At 49.5% G+C, this 17977-nt stretch overlaps 1 protein-coding gene across 9 annotated transcripts; it reads left to right on the top strand.

Moving 5' to 3' along the window:
- Positions 1 to 11603: 11603 nt before the first annotated feature.
- Positions 11604 to 15685, top strand: LOC118917214 (colipase-like protein 2). 9 transcript variants are annotated; one of them, XM_036894746.2, is made up of 4 exons: positions 11604 to 12027; positions 12675 to 12782; positions 14711 to 14762; positions 15404 to 15685. In XM_036894746.2, exons 1-4 carry the CDS (start codon positions 11944 to 11946, stop codon positions 15427 to 15429), a joined length of 270 nt encoding a protein of 89 aa, XP_036750641.1. In that variant the 5' UTR covers positions 11604 to 11943; the 3' UTR covers positions 15430 to 15685. The 9 variants fall into 9 exon arrangements, 6 of the variants coding, with proteins under 6 accessions (XP_036750641.1, XP_036750639.1, XP_036750638.1 ...); XM_036894743.2 differs by having other exon boundaries at positions 11615 to 12027; positions 12675 to 12797; XR_005026728.2 differs by having other exon boundaries at positions 11639 to 12027; positions 12675 to 12797; positions 14711 to 14867.
- The last annotated feature ends 2292 nt before the right edge of the window (positions 15686 to 17977 follow it).

The following is a 17977-nucleotide window of genomic DNA, read 5'->3' as shown; positions in this document are numbered from 1 at the left end:
CCACTTCTAGGAGTTTCCCCTAAGGATGCAGCAGCCCAGTTTGAAAAAGACATATGCATCCCTATGTTTACCGCAGCACTATTTACAATAGCCAAGAAATGGAAGCAACCTAAGTGTCTATCAATAGATGAATGGATAAAGAAGAGGTGGTACATATACACAATGGAATATTATTCAGCCATAAGAAGAAAAAAACCTTACCATTTGCAACAACATGGATGGAGCTAGAGGATATTATGCTCAGTGAAATAAGTCAGGCAGAGAAAGACATGTACCAAATGATTTCACTCATATGTGGAGTATAAGAACAAAGAAAAACTAAAGGAACAAAACAGCAGCAGAATCACAGAACCCAAGAATGGACTAAAGTTACCAAAGGGAAAGGTACTGGGCAGGAGGGGTGGGAAGGGAGGGATAAGGGCAGGGAACAAGAAAAGGGTCCTTACGATTAGCATGTATAATGTGGGGGGGCATAGGGAGGGATGTGCAACACAGAGAAGACAAGTAGTAAGTCTACAGCATCTTACTATGCTGATGGACAGTGACTGTAATGGGGTTTGTGGCGGGGGACTTGGTGAAGGGGGGGAGTCTAGTAACCATAATGTTCTTCATGTAATTGTAGATTAATGATAATAAAATGAATTTTAAAAAATCTTCAAGGGTTCCCCACTGCCATAGTCAACTTTTTCTCAGTTGCAAGGGTAAATTACATGATCTGACAAATTTAAATGTACTTACAGCAAAAGTGTGTTGCGTTTTGTCCTTGAAGATATGGTCACTGGACCCCTTTTATACATGATGGTGCCAAGTAATTAGCTTTGCATCTGAGACCCTTCACAATCTGGTCGTCTTACCTGCCATTAGCCTGCCATGTCAAATCTCTTCTCCAGGCAAACTGGAGAGAACTAGTCACCACTGGCCTAATCCTACCATGTGTGTTCCTGCCTCCAAGCTTTTGATACAGTCTTCCACTGCCTCCAGTGCCCTTCTCTCTCCTTTCCAATGGGCTGTGTCCCGTAGTGTCATCATTGTCAAACCACATCCTACCGTAGCTTAGAGCTTTCTTCAACTTTACCAGCGTTTGCTGCTTCCTACAGCACTTCTCATCTGAACCTCTTTGGCATTTGGCAAATTAAAGCTTGGATCTTACACATTTTGTTCTTCCTTTTACAGTAGGTCATATCTGACTGCTTATAAAAACCTTGAAGGCAGAGCCTACTCTGGGTAGGACATGATAACAATTGGCTGATGGCAGTTAAAGGAGAGTTGGCAGTGGGCAAGGAAATGGGGAACAGTGTATTGGTTATTGTTGCTGTGTAACAAATTAGGACAAAATAGTGTATCAGTCTGGGGTCCAACCAACAGGGAGAAAGTACACAGTAATTTGAACAGGGAAATTTTAAAGTAATTTCTTATAACAGGATTGGAGTAACAAAATAATTGGTTAGATAGAACTCAATAATACATGAACAGCAGACACAGGAGCAGCCCTTACCGCCAGAACTGAGCAAGCAGGCAAGGAAGAGATCCCCACCCCTACCCCCAAGGCTAAAATCCAGAACTTGTTGAGGAGAGCACAGTCTGGCTCGCCAGATGGCAGAAAAGTCTTGGTGTCATGCCACTGGATCTTGCTGGAAATCTGCCCTCTAGGATGCCAGGGAAAGCTCTTTATGAGGAGGTGCCAAACCAAAGGCTCCCAAACTGTCCAAACAGTGTCCAGGGGAAGTTGTTCCCCCGGGTGCTGCTGCTCTCCATGTACTGCAGGGGCCTTGTGCTGGGAGCATGTGAGTGCTGGAGAAGCCACATGACAGCAGGGGCTGGGGGCTGGAGAAGCTGCTCGCTGTTGGGGGTCGCTGTCCCCCTGGCACTGGTGCAGCTGCCCTGCAGGAGCCTGCCAGTCAAGCTCACTAGAACCAGGAAGCAAAAACGGTTTCCTCCTACAGTGTCTCTCCAGCTCCCTCCCTATTGGCAACTTAAAACATCTAAGTATTTCTCTCTCACAGGAATTCAGAAGCATCTTGGCTGGGTGGCTCTGGTTTAGTGAAGCTGTGGTTTCAGTCAAGCTTTTGGCCTGGCCTGCAGTCGTCTGAAGGCTTGCCTGGGGCTGGCGGGTCTACTTCCAAGATGGCTCACCTGCGGGGCTGGCGAGCTAGTGCTGGCTGCTTCTCTACATATGGGCATCTCCACAAGGATGCTTGAGAATCTTCATCACATAGCAGCTGGCTTCCCCAAGAATGAATCAAACAAGAGAGCAGGGCAAAAGCTGTAATGTCTTTTCTGACGTAATTTCAGAAGTCATTATCATTTCACCACATTCTATTTATTAGATCCAGCTCACATTCAAGGGAGGGAGAATTAAGACCTACCTTTTAAGAGAAGAGTGGCAAAGAATTCGTGAACATTTAATAAATACCACAGGTGGCATCAACCCACAAGGGCTACTGGAACACCTACTGTGTGCCCAGCAGCTAGGTGCATCGGTCTCCTCCCTAGAGAGGTTATCCTCCAAGCAGAAGAGAAAAATCATAACCAACATCTGCCATCCCGTTCCTCCCCTTAGTCTTCCTTCCAGCTGCTTAGTTTGTTTCCTTGCTTGCAGACTTCTTTTACCTTCAGACAATTACATTTCCAAGGAAACATCTCTTTCCATTTTTTCAAATAGAAGGTCCTAAGAAGGCATCAAATTGGATCTCCAGACAGAAGAGGAGAAAGAGAAGGAAGGGCTTTCCAGGGTGGGAAACCACTTGAACTTTGCCACACGGGAACCCAGAGATTCCCTCTGATGAGATCATGTTAGGGGTTAGGGGGCTGGTAGAGGGCCAGCCAGATTGCCAGTTACTCCTAGAACTGATTTCCTGAAGGAGTTGCGTGAGAGACAGAGACGGGGAGCTCTGAGCCCCACTAGACGGCTTTCAGCAGGCCCCCACACACAGGGTCTCAAGCAAACAGGGCTGGACTCAAAGCAAAGTCTCTCCTTCTTTCTAAACTCAAATGTTACTACTAACTGCTCTCTGAGATCAAAGAGTAAGAACTCCAGAGTTGCTGTTATAGGTGGAGAAACAGAGAATAGAAAGAGAGAGGAGAGAGACTACTTTTTATGAAATAAGAATCCTTTTATCATCAGCAAATACAACTTTTATACATCTCCAGTAATAATAGCTGACAAGTGTGGTCAACAGCCTTCTAAAATAACCCCTGTCATCCTCACTTCCTAAATACGCCCTTGTGTAGTTTCCCCTCCTTGAACTGGACCTAGTGACTTGCTTCTAACCAATAGAACAGGGCAGAGTGAGGGACTCTGTGCGGCCCATCTTGCTTCCATTCTCCCTTGCTGTTCACTTGCTCTCGCTGAGGAAGCCAGCTGCCCTGCTGTGAGCTGCCCTGTGGCGAGGAACCCAGGCAGGACTCAGATCAACAGCTTGTGAAGGACCAAGGTTCTTGGTCCAACAGCCTGCAAGGAGCCCAAACCTGCCAGTGACCACTTGAGCAAGCTTGGGAGCAGATGCACCCCACTGAGCCTCAAGATGACCACAGCCGCAGCCGATTCCCAGACTGCAGCCTGTGAGAGACCCAGAGCCAGATGGCCCCGCTCACTGTGATTGCATTCCTGACACACACAAACTGTGAAATAATAAATGATGTGTTAAGACACTAAGCTTTATGATAATTCATTATTCAACACTAGGAAACAAATACACGTGACTCTTCCACTGGCTCAGTTCTCTTCTCCCACTGAAGGATGAGAACAAAAATCCCCAACACTACATTAAGTGTGGGGCCTTTGATGACCCCTGCTCACAAGAGACTATGGCCATTTGAATGTCCTGGAACACGCCACGGCTTCCTTTGAGAAGAACAAGAAGTGGGTGGAGAGAGAACTTCCACCTCCGTGACAGCTGCTCCCATGGAGCCCAAGGATGAGTTCAGACCCCACCTGGGAGGCCCCCCTTTCTCTCAGCTGTCCTCCCCTCTAAACCCTCTCATTTCCCCAGAGCTCCTCAGTTATTACCTTCCCTTGAGCTGGGCCGGGAGGCCCACTGTGGAAACCAGGTGATGTTTGTCTTTCCGTAATTGGGAGGAAAAAGGAGAATAGATATTTTTCCCCTAAATATTTGGCACCTGCTACAGCTTATCTGCTGGTGAGTAATAGGTTTCAAATTGAATGAGCAAGGAGCAAACAAATAGTAATAGAAAAACAGAGAAATGTGATTTCTTTAAATAGTTTAAGTATTGTTGTTTGAGATGCAGTGACCTAGATACACACAATAGAGTGAGAAGAGAGAAGGAAAGCCGAGTTCATGAACTTGGATTACATCTCTGGGCATTTCCTGGTGCTCTACAGGGAGCCCCAGAAGGTCCAGGCCACCAGAGCAAGTGTGAGACCCTCAGCTTCTTCCAAGGGAGTGAGCTGACTCCTGACACTTGACCTCTGAGTGGAAAGTCAGGGAAAATTCTCTGAGGCTGGAGGAAACAAAATGTGGCCCCAGGTCACATTATTGGAAGGTGGGGAGGAGGTTCTACGTGACCTATCCTGTTGTCTAAGGCTTGAAACCATCAAGACTAACTGCTGAGCCCCAGTGACATCCTCTGGGTACAAGACTAGCAAGGTTTTGCTATTTCCAAGGGATGTAAATGTGGGCCCGTGTTGGGCCCAGCCCTGTCAGTCTGGTGACAGAGAATGACAAAGGGAAATGAACCCTCAAGGGCCTCTCCATTCTCCAGCACCCTGTATACCTGTATGCTGGGGGTTGCAGGAGTCAGAGAGGGCCTGGAATGGAGATTGTATGGTTAGGGAGATAAGGACTCTTGGGCATGCATGGGAGTCTATCTTGTGGAATCAAAAAGCACACACACACACACACACACACACACATGGCATAGACTGCAGGACTGCGGCCCATGCCTGATATTTTATTTGGGCATATGGCTGCCAAGAATAGATACATTTCCCAACTTTTCTTGCAGCTTGGTTTGGCCATGTGACTATGATTGGCCAACAGAACGGAAGAGGCTTAAAGGAAGAGTCAGGCCCTTTCTTCCCCCATCCTCCATTCCACTGCCTGAAATAGGAACAGGTTGGGAGGCAATCGGGCCATGCTGATGATAGCAGTACCTATAGAGGCCAGAGCAATGACATTAGCACCGCCTGAACCCCTGAGGCTGTGGAGAGCCCTGGACTGTGTATGCTTGAAATGTCATATTAAAAGGAAACAAAATTCTACCTAGTATTACAGTCATTTACTCTGTGGTATCTTTTACTGCATTTTAGAATTACTGGGAAATGCAGTTTTTAACTGGGTGTCTGGGTGCCTAGCTAAAACTCACAGGTTCTGTAACCAAAGGAAACAGAAGAGAGTGAATATTTGTCTATAACAAGCAGTCTGTCACATCTACTTATACAGAATCATGCACATGAAGATAAAGTAACTTTATTAAGCCCTTTGATATTAACTTCTATATTTCAAATCTATTTGTATATCTTACAATTATAAAAACAAACCTATTTTTTACAAACAGAATGTAAAACAAACCTCTCTGTATATCCTACACCCCTGTCTTGGTGAATGAGATTCCACTGTTAGTCATTTGCTTTCTGATTTATTTATTAGACAAATATTTATTGAGTTTTGAATGCTCTTGTTATATCCTCTTAAAATAGGAGCTGGCAAGTGAGCACAGAGCTGGGCACCAGAGAAGGAAGTGAGTTTGGTCCATCACAGGACTCAAAAAAGGGAGGTGAGCTCACTTACCTGCCCATCTTCCCCAGGGCCATCTCTTGCCTTGGTTTTCATGAGTGGCCATTATCATCTTCCACTCGTGAGACAACTGTTTTTTAGGGAGTGGAACCATGACTGCCATGGAAGTCTAGAAGGGGGTGAGCAAGTTCAAGTTACCAGTGACTTAAAGAGGACAGAGCTGTCTCAGCACTTTGGGTCCCCGGGCATTTGTTCAACAAAGATTGATGATGGTGCAGAGTGGAGGGAGCATTCTCTCTTGACTGTTGCTAGAAGAAAGTGACAGAGGAGTAGGTAAGTGGAGCTCACTTTGCAAAGAGTGGACCAGGGTAGGGCATAAAAGCAGTGCAATTGGTAACAGAGAGGGTTGTGGGACCTGGGACTCCCCGACCAAATTCCCAGAGGAAGGAAAAACCCTGACCATTGGAAGTTTGACTGAAGAACACCCAACATGTTAAATATATATGAAAAAGAGGCATAGAAATAGAAATCATAGGTTGCCATTCAAAGTGATCCGCAGCTATAAATGAAGTTTTCCAACTGGAAGTAGAAACCTACCTTCTCCCCATCCGAGTGACCTGCGCCACTTCTAGACATATTTTTGTCCCTGTGGTGGCTGCTGTGAATTGGCTTGTTCAGCTTTTGTTCCACCTCTTCCTGGAAAGCATGGCCGGAAAGCTAAACATTAGATTACAGCACCTAGGGTTCGAGGAGTGAGTTAGGTATTGCTGATCCCATGCACTGCTTAAGACCTAACCTGAATGGAGTTAAGGGAGGTATTTGTGCAGGAGACATTCTTTTTTTTTTTTTTTGGCCAGGGCACGTATAGCAGACTTAGTCGATAATTTACTCAAGCAGCTTCTTGATGCTGAGATCACAGCTAAGATGTGTGTTCCTGGAGTCAACAGTTGCAACGACAGCCTCTTGTTCCTGCCTTCCTGATGGTGGCAGAAGTAGTAGCTTCCTGGCAGCGCAGTTCCCCAGTGGCTTTTTTTTTTTTTTTTGGATTTATTCCTGGAGGCCCAGTCTGGATCCCATTCCTTTGGCTTTTCAATTATTTTGTAAGCCTCCAGTTATCTTTTCTTATAGGTATTACATCTATTTTTGCTTAAAATAGGTACAGTGGTGTCATCTGCAACTAAACCCTGACAACAAAGTGCTTGAATAGAGATGTCATTAAATGTTTGTTGAATGAATGAGTGAATGGTCAAATGGAGACTAGCAAGAGGTCTACAGAGAGATGGGCAGTTAAGCCAGGGGACTCACTAGAGTGGTAGAGCAACTCATGGGCCATAAGAGGGCAGCGACATCAATCTGGTAGATTTTAACCAACATTTTGAAAAGATGAAACAGAATAGAATAGAAAAATCTCAGAGTAGATTGTATATAGTAAATGTAAGTAATATTTGTGAAATTTTAGTTCCACACATGCATACAAACACTGTATATGTGTACACAAACATTTGCAGTGATGATAATCCAAATATTCAACAACCAGCATGACAGACATCGACTGATTAGAATGGAAGTCAACAGTGTCTACTGTTGTCTAAATAACAGTATAAAATGTATCTTTTGTAGTAAAACGTGATTGAAATCCATTGGTCTATGGAATGTAGCTTAAGGCTCTCTGGGGTTGGGAAGCGGTGGGTGCAGGTTTCTGAGGACCCTGCCTTTGGCATTGAGCCTGGCTAAAGGAACATGCCCCTGACTCATTCCTGCCCCTAGAGGGGCCTGTCCTGAATCCAGAGCAGTTTTCACGTGTCGCAGCTTGGGGCCTACCAGACACCTGCGTTTCTGCCTGCAAGCATCCGTTCCCATTCCTCAGGAACCATCAACCCCTCATCTCCCCAGCCTTTGAGAACCTACCTTGCCCAGGTTCTGCCCAAAACAGGTTCTGGCCCCAACTTGGGCCCATCAAAGTCTTCTAGGGCTTTACTTATGGGTACCAAAGGGAGGTGCCTGGGTTTTAGACAGCTTTGCCCTCCCCCTCCCACTGTCCACAGAGAGACTGTCTGCTACCCAGAGAAGGATCAAATGAGGCCACCACAAAGGCTGACACCAAGGAGTGGACACCTGATGTCAGAGTGTGTGTCCCAGGGCCCCTGAGGCCAGTCTCACACAGCTCCTGACCCAGTACTGTTCCTTTGAGTTTTATTTTTAAAATAAGTTAGTCTTGGGTTTCATTCGCTTGCAGCTAAAGAAGTCGTGATTACATCATGGTGCCTTGAGATGGTTAGGGGGCCCTCACAGACAGTGTATCAGCCCTAATGTGGCTCAGAGACTCCCTGGGTTGGGGGAAGATGAGACTCAGCCATCTGGTGCCAGTGAGTCTACACGTGCACCCGGCCCTCAGGCAGAGTGTGCGGGGGGTGGGGTGGGGTGGGGTGGGCTTCAGGTTGGGGCAGCCCTTCATTAGCCCCAAGGCTGCACAGAGTCCTCCAGGGACCTTCCTCTGCATGAACATTTCACCTGAAACCAGAGGTTGTGGGGAGCCCTCCATGGTCCCTCTGAGGAAGGCCTCTGTCACAAGCTGACTTGCCTGGAGAAGCTCCGTGGGTGGGGGGCAAATGAGCGGCACACCTGGCCGACAGGTATGACTGCCCACTTCTGTCCTCCAGGGCTGGCTTGGTCTGGAAGAGGCTGTTGGTCAACTCTGTCCTCTCCATCCAGGCCTTTCTCACCAGCTAAGCTGACAACTCCTCCCTACTCCCTCCCCAAGAAATAAGATGGGAGCTGTGTGTTCTGAGCCCTGCCCCTGATTCAGAGTGTGGTGGGGGCAGGGGTGACCTGAGGCTGGGCATGAGCTGACCTCCCTCAGGGGCATGCTGGGCCTCTCCCTCTCAGGAGACGCCTCCCACCCTCACAGGCGGAGCAGGGCAGCCCTGACCCCAGCTCTGCCACCACAAGCCCGGCTGGGATTACTCTCACAGCCCCCGGGTTCTGCAGACAGTGCCTGCCAGGACTCGCCGGCATCCCTCCCACGCAGGCGGCTGCCCTTGCTGCGCTCTCCTCATGGACACCTCCAAACTGTGGACCTCTGCCTGGAGGCCTTTCCTCGCGGCTTGCCCGGTCCTTCACGGCTCTGCAAGAGGGCACCGCCTCTCCTGCTGGCACCAGGGCTGCCTGGGCACTCTACACAGGACTCAGTGCCTCCACCCCTTCACTCCAAGCATTCCCCGCTGCTTGTCCTCGTCTCTGGGAAGGCTTTTCTGCGCCGTCTCCACATCTCAAACTCTTTCGGGCCCCTACTTGTTCCTCATTCTCCCCAGCTTACTCTGACAGTTCCTTCGGGAATGCATTGTAACAGACAGTTTCCACCAGGTCAGCCTTCTCCAGAATTTTATTTTGCATTTGGCAGACTGATAAAACTTCCAAAACAGTTTGGGAGGCTGACAGAATTTGTGCACCTCTATTTAACACCATAGAAAACAACCATGCAACAACGTGGAAAACCAAATAACACTACCATTGTATTATTGCCATTGTTTCATAAAACCACATTGGAATGCCAAAAAAGTAGGAAGGATTTGGTTTCAGAAAAACAAATTGTTCTTTGAATAAATACATTTATCTTTCACAAAAAACCCACATTCCCCTTATTTTTATCGTTTTACTGTAGACCAGTGAGAATATTGTCATGGAAACCAAGAGAAAGATGCAGAGCAGGAGAGAGGAAGGCGAATGTCAGAGGGAGGCAAAGGGACTGGGAATGGGAAGCGCGGGGCAGGGCCCACCAACCAGGTGCTCCCCTGCCCTGAAGTGATCCTGTTCTTGTGCGAGATTAGGGTGGCCATGTTTGGGCCCTGGCCAATGCACAGAGCTGTGGCCATGCTCACAGGTCGGGGGCCTCAATGACTTCCCCACCCCACTGTCCGTGTGGACCCTGGTGATCTGGTTTCTACCCCCCTCACTCTTTGGAGGTGCCCCACACTTGCAGGGGTGTCCCTTTCTTCTGTGGGCCTTCCTCTCCTCACCTTGAAATTAAGATTTTGAACCAGTTTTGAGTCATTTCTTAGGAAAACTGCAGACCTCTGTCTTAAAAAAAAATTTTAAGCCATGCACACAGTAGTTTGCATAGAATTTCAGGGGCTCCACTCCCCCTGCCCAGGCCTTCAATAAACTTCTCAGGGCGCCCTTGCCCCAGATCACGAACTGCAACCTGCCAATCCTGGCACTTAGCTGTTAGCCGCTTGCCTCCAAATGTGCCCCTTTTCTGCTCAGGCAACAATATTTCCCCATTACCTAACACAAGGGCAGGGCCAAGAGTCTCAGGGAGGGGGGTAACTGTGTTCAGAGAAGTATTAGCCCCTGGGCTCCCCTCCAGTTCACAGTGCTGCTGGGAGACATGACGAGCTTCACAGATGGGTGAATAGCTGAGCCATGCAGTGGACGCAGGTCTGAAGAGACTTTCAGACCGTGACTAGTGGAGGGAGAGGACAAGATGATGACAGGAATCCCTTCACTGGGGGCAAAGTCTTCTGGCCTCCCAAGGCAGTATAGGGCAGTGGTAAGAGCTTGGGCTTAGTAGCTGGAATGCCCTGGGTTTATATCTGGCTCCGGGACTTAATTGTGTTATTTGGGAAAGTTCTTTTACCTTGAACCTTTTGGTTCCTCATCTGTAAAACGGATAAGAGTTGTGCAGCAGAAAAGATAGAGTCGACTAGACATTCTAGGGCTCCCTTGGGTCTCCCAGCTCTCCCGCTGCAGAAGGTTGAAGTCATATGACCAGTTCTGGCCAATAGTCTGTGAGTGGAAGAGGTGTGGGTCACACCCGGCTGAGGCATCTAAGGGTCCATGTGCTTCCTCCACCTCTCTCTCCCGTGTTCCATAATGGCCTAGGCGACCAGCTTTCCAGATGGCAAGGCTACAAGATGGAAGAAAGTTCTCCTGTCCCGTATCAGACTCCAGATGAGTGGTAAATAAAGCATTATTGTGCCAAGCCATTGAAATCTCAGGAGTACTCTGTTGTGACGGCTAGTGTTAAGTACCCTAATACGGGGAGGGCTAATGGAGATGACTGAGATGATAGCAGTCCCTCTCGGTACAGAGGGGGTTGCTATCCCTAGAGAAAAGATCTACACCCCCTACACCAGCCAGCTTGGCCGTTTTAACAAAACACCGCAGACTGGGCAGTTTACAAGACAGAAACTTACCTCGAACAGTTCTGGAGCTGGAGGCCCCAGACCAGGTGTCGGCATGAGGCTCTGGTGACAGCTGTCGTGCTGGCTTGCAAACGGTTGCCTTCTCCCACGTCCTGACATGGCAGAGAGAGACACCAAGCTGCCTGGTGTCTCTTTTCCTGTGGGCACTAGTCCCATCATGAAGGGACCCTCATGACCCCAGCCTAACCCTAATTACCTCCCAAAGAGCCCATCTAAATACCACCACGGTATTTAGGGCTTCAACACGGGAATTTGGGTGCAGGCACAACTCAGTCTCTGGCCCTTCCCACCAAGACAGGGCCCTCAGATCTTTTCTTAAGAGCAAATATTTAAAAGCAGAAGCTGGCAAGTGTGTGGTGAGGTGGGAGTTTCATCCGGAGTGAAATAGTGCTCCCCGGCTTCCCCTGAGCCTTCATCTCTCCTCGCCTCCATTCTCCGTTTCACACTTTGACTTTCCTACAACTCACGGACAGATTCTTAGACAAGCCAGCTGCCGGTTAGGACTGGAAGAGCTCTGGGTCTTAGAGGCCGTCTTGTCTAAGCACCCGATTCTTAACAGATGACAAGACAGGGCCTGGACAGGGGACAAGGGCCGCCAGAGCGGGGGCTGGCTTATCCACAAGATAAGGGGTGCGGAGCTGTTCGCTGCAGCCGGGGCCGAGAGAGAGACGATCAAAAAGGAAGCTGTTTTCATTTCAGCATATACATTTTGCATTACTTTCAAAATAAAGCTTTATTTTATAGTCTTCTGATTTGGAAATAATACATGCGGAGGCCCCTAGGGCGCCTCAAATCTATGGTCCAGCGTGTCCGGGGCTCGAGTCCGGGTCTCGGGGCAGCGCGTTTCCGTGCGCCGTCCCTTCCCGGCAGGGCAGCTCCCGGCTAGAGGGGCTGTGCCCTCCGCGTCTGCGCGCGCTCCCGGGCTGCGGGTGGCACCCGCTCCCTCGCCCTCCCGCCCAGCCGGGGCGGCCCCGGGGTCACGTGGCAGGGAGGGCACCCGGCCCGCGGCCCCCCCGGCCCGCCGTCCTCCGCTGTCCGCTCCCATGGCTGCAGCCTTCGCGCTCCTCGCGGGGATCCTGCTGCCCTGCTGGAGCGCGTCGGCCAAGTTTACCAAGGGGTCAGTAAAGGTGAGCCAAAGCGACTGGTCCTCCACGCCAGTGGAGGCCGGGATATCGCCGTCCAGCCGCAAGGCGGCGGTGAGGTTCGGAGCCAGAGTTCGGGTCGGGGTGGGAACACAACTGGGGATTTGTTCCCAGGCTTGATGTGGTCCCAAACGGGCCTCAAAGCCCTGCATCACCTCCCTGGAGGCTCTGGGGGTGAGAGACAGCGTCCTTCGGACCAGAGCTCCCCCTAACCCCCACCCAGCCCTGCTCCGGGCTGCTTTGGTCCTGGACCGCCTCCCCCAACCCCCGAGCTTACTGGCCCGCTCCAGTTTCTTGCCCTCTCCTTCCCCTTCTAGAACAATGACTCCTCCCTCTCCCAGTCTTTCCCTGCTGTCCCTTCCTCCCAGCTCCCCCACAGTATAATCTGGGATACCCCAGCACAGATCGCACTTTGGGACTCATAGAGGGGGCACCCCAGGAAAGGTGAGGCAGAGAGATAAGTATTAACCCCGGCCTTCCCACTCCTCTGAGTGCTGGGGGGTGCCGCGGGAGTGGAGTATAGGGGCGACCATCTCATGGCCCTACTTCCTGCACCCCTGGAGCCTTGGCAATGCCAGGAACTCTGCCCCCACCCCAGCCAGAGTGCTGGTGACCCAGAGTTGTCCCCACAGGGGAATGGGGTTGAGTGCTCCCACCACTCTGAGTGCTTCAGTGACTGCTGCCTCATGAACTTGGACGCTAAGGCTGCCTTCTGTGCCCCCAAGACCAGAATAAACAAGGTGTGCTTGCCCCAGGTGAGGTTCAGGGGTGGGCAGTCCCTTCTGGCATGTATGGTGGGGAAGGTTGAAAAAACCCACCCGGCTGCACCTGCTTTTCACCCTCTGCTTGGAGTGCCCTTTCTGCTTCTGCACCCCACCAGCTCCTACTGCCCTGTAGGAGGACTCGGCCACCTCCTCTAGGAGTGCTTCTCTCCTTGGAGCTCCCGCACCCTTGGCTCCTACCCTCCGCAGAGCCTGTATTTCCCTGACTCGCCGTGCTTTCTGTCTGCCTCTGCCCCTGGTCCAGGCTCTTCAGGGCGGGATTGCAGCATATTCATCTTTGAGCTCCTGTCCCCCAGCTTAGTACCTGTGCACAGTAGGTGCTCAAGAAATGTTTGTTGAATGAATGAATATCTCTATCCTAACATCAGTGAGGCAAAGTAGGTGGGAAAAGACCTTCTTCTTACTCTTCCCACCTCCCTGCCACCATGTCCCAATTTCTTGAGAGGAGCAAGGCCCTCCTATGGCAAGACCACAGTTTTGGTCTGGGACCTGAGTTTAATTCTGGCTTTTCCATTCCATTTCTTCATGACCACAGACAGGCCTCTTCTGCTCTCTGAGCCTCACTTTGTTTCCACTCCTGTAAAATGGGGCTAAGGTGCCTAACTCACCAGGTTTCTGGGGAGAGTGTGTGGTCCTGGCAAGTACGGGCTCAGTCGAGCATGACTGTTAGCAGCTGGTGGAAGTGCTGGGCGCAGAATGCACAGTCCATCTTGTTACTGCTCTTCTCTCATCTGGCTCTGGGCCTAGACCTTTCTAGGCAGTTTGAGCTCGGCCCCCACATCCCCGTCTGGGAGGCCGCCAGTGCCCTACAGAAATAGCCAGGCTCCTACCATGGCCTGAGTCTATAGCTGAGAGGGTGTTTTCACTGTGGGCAGGTGACCGACTTTACTTCATTTGATGCTCATTATAACCTTGTGTGCTGGGTTACCTTGTCATCCCATTTAACAGAAAGGGAAACTGAGACAAGCCTGTTTCCCTTGCCTGAGGCCAGGAGTGATCAGCTGAAGGGCTGACGGGCCCCAGGTCTGACTCACCCCAGCACTTGGGCTCTTGCTCCTGCTCCCCAGTAGTTCAGCCCCCCTCCTCTCTGCACCTTGGTGACTCCCAACTTTCATTCTGCTTTCTGCAGACCAAGGGAGCCATCAACATCCTGTGCCCCTGCCAGATGGCCTTGAGCTGCCGTTCCAAGGATGAGATGTGTCCCCACCGGTGCTATCTGATTTAGAGGAGAATGCAGGCTGGTCATTGCCCCACTTCCCTGGGGGCCAGAGGCTTGGGGCACCCCCATCTGGTTCAAACTCCAGCTCCTGAGACATTAAAGTCACTTCCTGGCTCTGGTCTCTGTGTGAACTTTCTGGGAGAGGGAACCTGGTAGGGACTGTTCCAGTCTGGGGAGGGTGAAAAGGGATACCAGAGGCATGGCCCTGTCGGCAGGCAGGGTGGCCTCAGGGTGGCACTGCAGGCAGGGGATGGAGCAGGGGGTGTGCGTGAGAGGACAGGGGTTCCAGGAAGGGCCATGTCTTGGGATGGAGAACTGTGTTGGGATGGAGGTGCTGGGATAAGGAGTGTGCCTGGGAAGCATGTGTGGGGGTGCCCATGGGTGGGGGTGCCCGTGGGTGGGGGTGTGGTAGGACTGAGATGTTATCTGAACACTTCAAGGGGGAGCAAAAGAGTGGACATCCTTTAGAGAATGTTTATGAGAATGTGCGTGAAGTATAAATGCTAACTGTTCGTGCCTGTGGTGGGAAAGGGAACCGGTGCACTTTATGGCTTCACTCTCTCAGATTCTATCAGTTCCATTTTATGGATAAAGAAACTGAGGCTGAGTGAGCTCTGTGACTTGTCCAAAGTCACACCATGAGGTATCAGCAAGGACTCTGCTGCAGGTATCCAAAAAGCCAACCCAAACCAGTCTGGATGATGAGGGAATCATCTGTGGTGAGAACTGGAAGTCCAGAGGCCAGTAGGCCTCAAGTCTGGTTGAATCTAACAATTCCATGGCCCCCAGGCTGGATTCCTTCCCAGTAGCCACAAAAGTCCCAAGTGTTGTCTCATCACAACAGCTAAGATTTATTGAGCACTTACTATGTTCCTGACACTGTGCAAAGTACTTCCGTACCTGCATTAACTCATTTTACTATAACAGCAATGTTGTAGTAGGTGCGATAGTTATCCCTATTAGTAAAAAGACCCCTATTTGAGGGTTGAGGCTCAAATTAGACCAAGGGTTGGGACTGAGACTTGAACCTAGGCTGTCTTGCTCCAGTGGCAGACTCTTAACCACAAATCCACCTCACAAGTGCACAGCATTCCTTCCAGAGAAAGGGAAGTCTCTGTTCCATGGTTCTTAACAAACAGTTGGATTGATTCTCATTGAATTGACTCAGTTTTCAAGCTCACCCTGAACCAATCACTGTGGTGGAATCTGCTGACTGAGTTAGCCTAGGTCATGTGCAGGGGTGGAGTCAGCCCCCTGGGAAAATTCTGATGGGGAAGGGTGCAGGTTCTACTGGCGTCCCCACGGCCAAGAGGGTATCAACACAGTCGGAACGCAGAACTCCACTCTCTTTTCTGGCCAGATGCTGATGAAGATACCTTGTCTTGACCCACTGGTTCCAGTCTTGACCCACCCTCATGGGTCAGGCTGGAACCTGGACTCTACCTCAGCCCAACTTCTGCCCTCAGGGCCACCCTTCCCTGGACCCACTCAGCACTCATTTGACATAACAACAGTGTAACTCAGAGATCCTTGGTCTCACACAGAAATCAGAAATTGTTTTTTCTCCTCTATCATTATATCTTGATCATTTCTCCCATGTCACCAAAGTATTTTTGAAAACATTAAAGACTGCCTAATTTCATTATCTATGTGGACCATATTTTGCTTAACTGTTTCTCCACAGTTGGATAATAAGATAATTTCCAAATCTAAGCCATCTATGTTCTTTAGGATGCAAGTTTATAGCTGCAGAAGCAAACCTACTCTAATGACGGCTTAAGCAAGGTAGATGATTTCACTCTCACCTGGCGGTTGGAAGAGGCTGGACGGAGGCTCTGCTGGGTGAGGTCATCACGTCCCCACCTCCTTCCATCTTCTTGCTCAGCCATCCACTGCTGTGCTTCCTTTTTAAAAAAAATTTATAACACAGCACACATAGAAACATAGAAATCGGACATCTGGATAGCATCTTGGGGTAAAAGTAGAAGAGTTTTGGGGCCCTAAAGAGACTCTCCTGAGCGCAGACAGGATCAATATCTCCAGACTCACCAGCTGGGAAGTTCTGCCCTAGGACCTTCTTTCCTCCACATAGTTGAGGATGGCTCATCACCATGTCTGCTGGGGGCCACATTCCAGTTAGAAGAGAGGAGGTAAAGGGACAGCAAATGCTCACCATCCCTAAAAGAGTATGACCAAGAGGCAGCACGAATTATCTTCACTTACATCCCATTGGGTGAAACTTAGTCACATGGCTGTACCTAGCTGCAAGGGATACTGGGAGATGTAGCTCTCACCTGGGCATCTATGTGTCTGACTAAAGCTTGGGGGTTCTATTCTTAAAGGGAAGAAGGAGAATGTGTAGTGGGAACAACTTGCTGCCACAGAACCTTTCATTATTATTTTAATTAGCAAGGGAAGCTTGGATCCCAGGACCTAGAACTAATGGCATACTGTTACAGCTCTTTCTTGAGCTACACCTCTACTGGGCTGTGTATCCTCTGGCTTAACCACAGCATCAGGAAGTGGTGGTGGAAGGAGCACATGACCTTACCTCCCAGCAAGCCTTGTAAAGCCCAGTTGAGTCTCTGCTGAAAACATGGTGTAATTGCCAACAGTACTCAGGAGAGGGACTAATCTCTATCTGGGACCAAGTCATGGCTTTCTTTTCTGCAGAAAGTGAACCTGACAAAATTTTCATGAAGATTGAAGGTAAAAAAACCTCAGAGGAAATTACAAGCTTCCTTTCACAGAGTTCTTTTCACCCCCAAAGTTAAACTCATGCTACCCCAGGCTTAAAGATAAGCTGCTTTGCAAGTGTGACTTCCCCACTCCAAGTTCCCCTACAAGTAAAGCACCTTGAAGCCAGACTGAGGAGTGGCAGAGGGCCAGGGTGCGGAGGCTACCGGAGCACACAGACTCCTTCCAGTCTTGGTGGGTTTGGGAGGAAGATGTGCCAATCATTTGCCAGTTTGCCCTCCTCCTGTTTTGTGATTTATCCCTGGGAAATGCATTTCCCAGTCTCTCGAGTCCTCTGGCTTCTAGGACTTGCTGAAGATCACAGCACAGAGAAGGGGCTATTGCTCCCCCACCCCTGCTTCACCAGCAGTCCTCTCATCTGCTTTAGGACAGCCCTTCCTCTGCAGTCCTTAGGGACTCCAGTCACACAGCCTCATGCCTCCAGCCGTAGGGGCATTTATGTCTTCTTGCTGTTACTAATCTTCCAGTTGCCTCAACATCTTGTTTGGTGTCTCAGCTCCTCCATCTCTTGTGAGACCATTTCCCTATAATAAATTCTCTCTGTTTCAAATACCTTGAGTAGTTTCTGTCTTCCCGACTAGTCACTGACTGGTAGAGAAAGAAACCTTCCAAGTGGAGATAGAGCTGACCTAGAACACTAAACCTTCCTAAATGGGTAGAATTCACTTGAAACACAATTGCTTTGGAAAGAGCTGAGGTTGGTAGTGACTTACGAAAGGTCTCATAAATATGTTTACTTTGAGAAAATGTAAAATAAAGACTGAATACTAAATATGAAATAAAGGTTGTGTTGATGACATTTTGCATTGATTTAAATTAAGCATAATGGGGGGTCCTCTATAAATTCCCATTTGACATATTTAAGGAATACTTACTGAGTTTTCCCTGCCAAGATCCACTGCTCCCTTTCTTTTTTTTAAATTTTGTTATCATTAATCTACAATTACATGAAGAACATTAAGTTTACTAGGCTCCCCCCCTCACCAAGTGCTCCCCCCACCCCACCACAGTCACTGTCCATCAGCACAGCAAGATGCTGTAGAATCACTACTTGTCTTCACCATGCCCCACAGCCCTCCCCATGCCGCCCCCTACATGCTAATTATACATGCGAATCGTAATACCCCCTTTCTTTTTCCCCACTCTTCTCCCTCCCTTCCCACCCATCCTCCCTTGT

This window comes from Manis pentadactyla, chromosome 16, assembly GCF_030020395.1.
Source record: "Manis pentadactyla isolate mManPen7 chromosome 16, mManPen7.hap1, whole genome shotgun sequence".
In the NCBI taxonomy this organism is placed as follows: Eukaryota; Metazoa; Chordata; class Mammalia; order Pholidota; family Manidae; genus Manis; species Manis pentadactyla.
The sequence above is the reverse complement of the archived record's forward strand: the minus strand, read 5'-3'. Positions and strand labels throughout refer to the sequence as shown.

Coding starts and splice junctions, on each gene's coding strand:
- LOC118917214 (XM_057494040.1), top strand. CDS start 11,944: ATGGCTGCAGCCTTCGCGCTCCTCGCGGGGATCCTGCTGCCCTGCTGG. Junction 12,028..12,674: donor TTACCAAGGGGTCAGTAAAG/GTGAGCCAAAGC, acceptor TTGTCCCCACAG/GGGAATGGGGTTGAGTGCTC. Junction 12,798..13,953: donor ACAAGGTGTGCTTGCCCCAG/GTGAGGTTCAGG, acceptor TGCTTTCTGCAG/ACCAAGGGAGCCATCAACAT.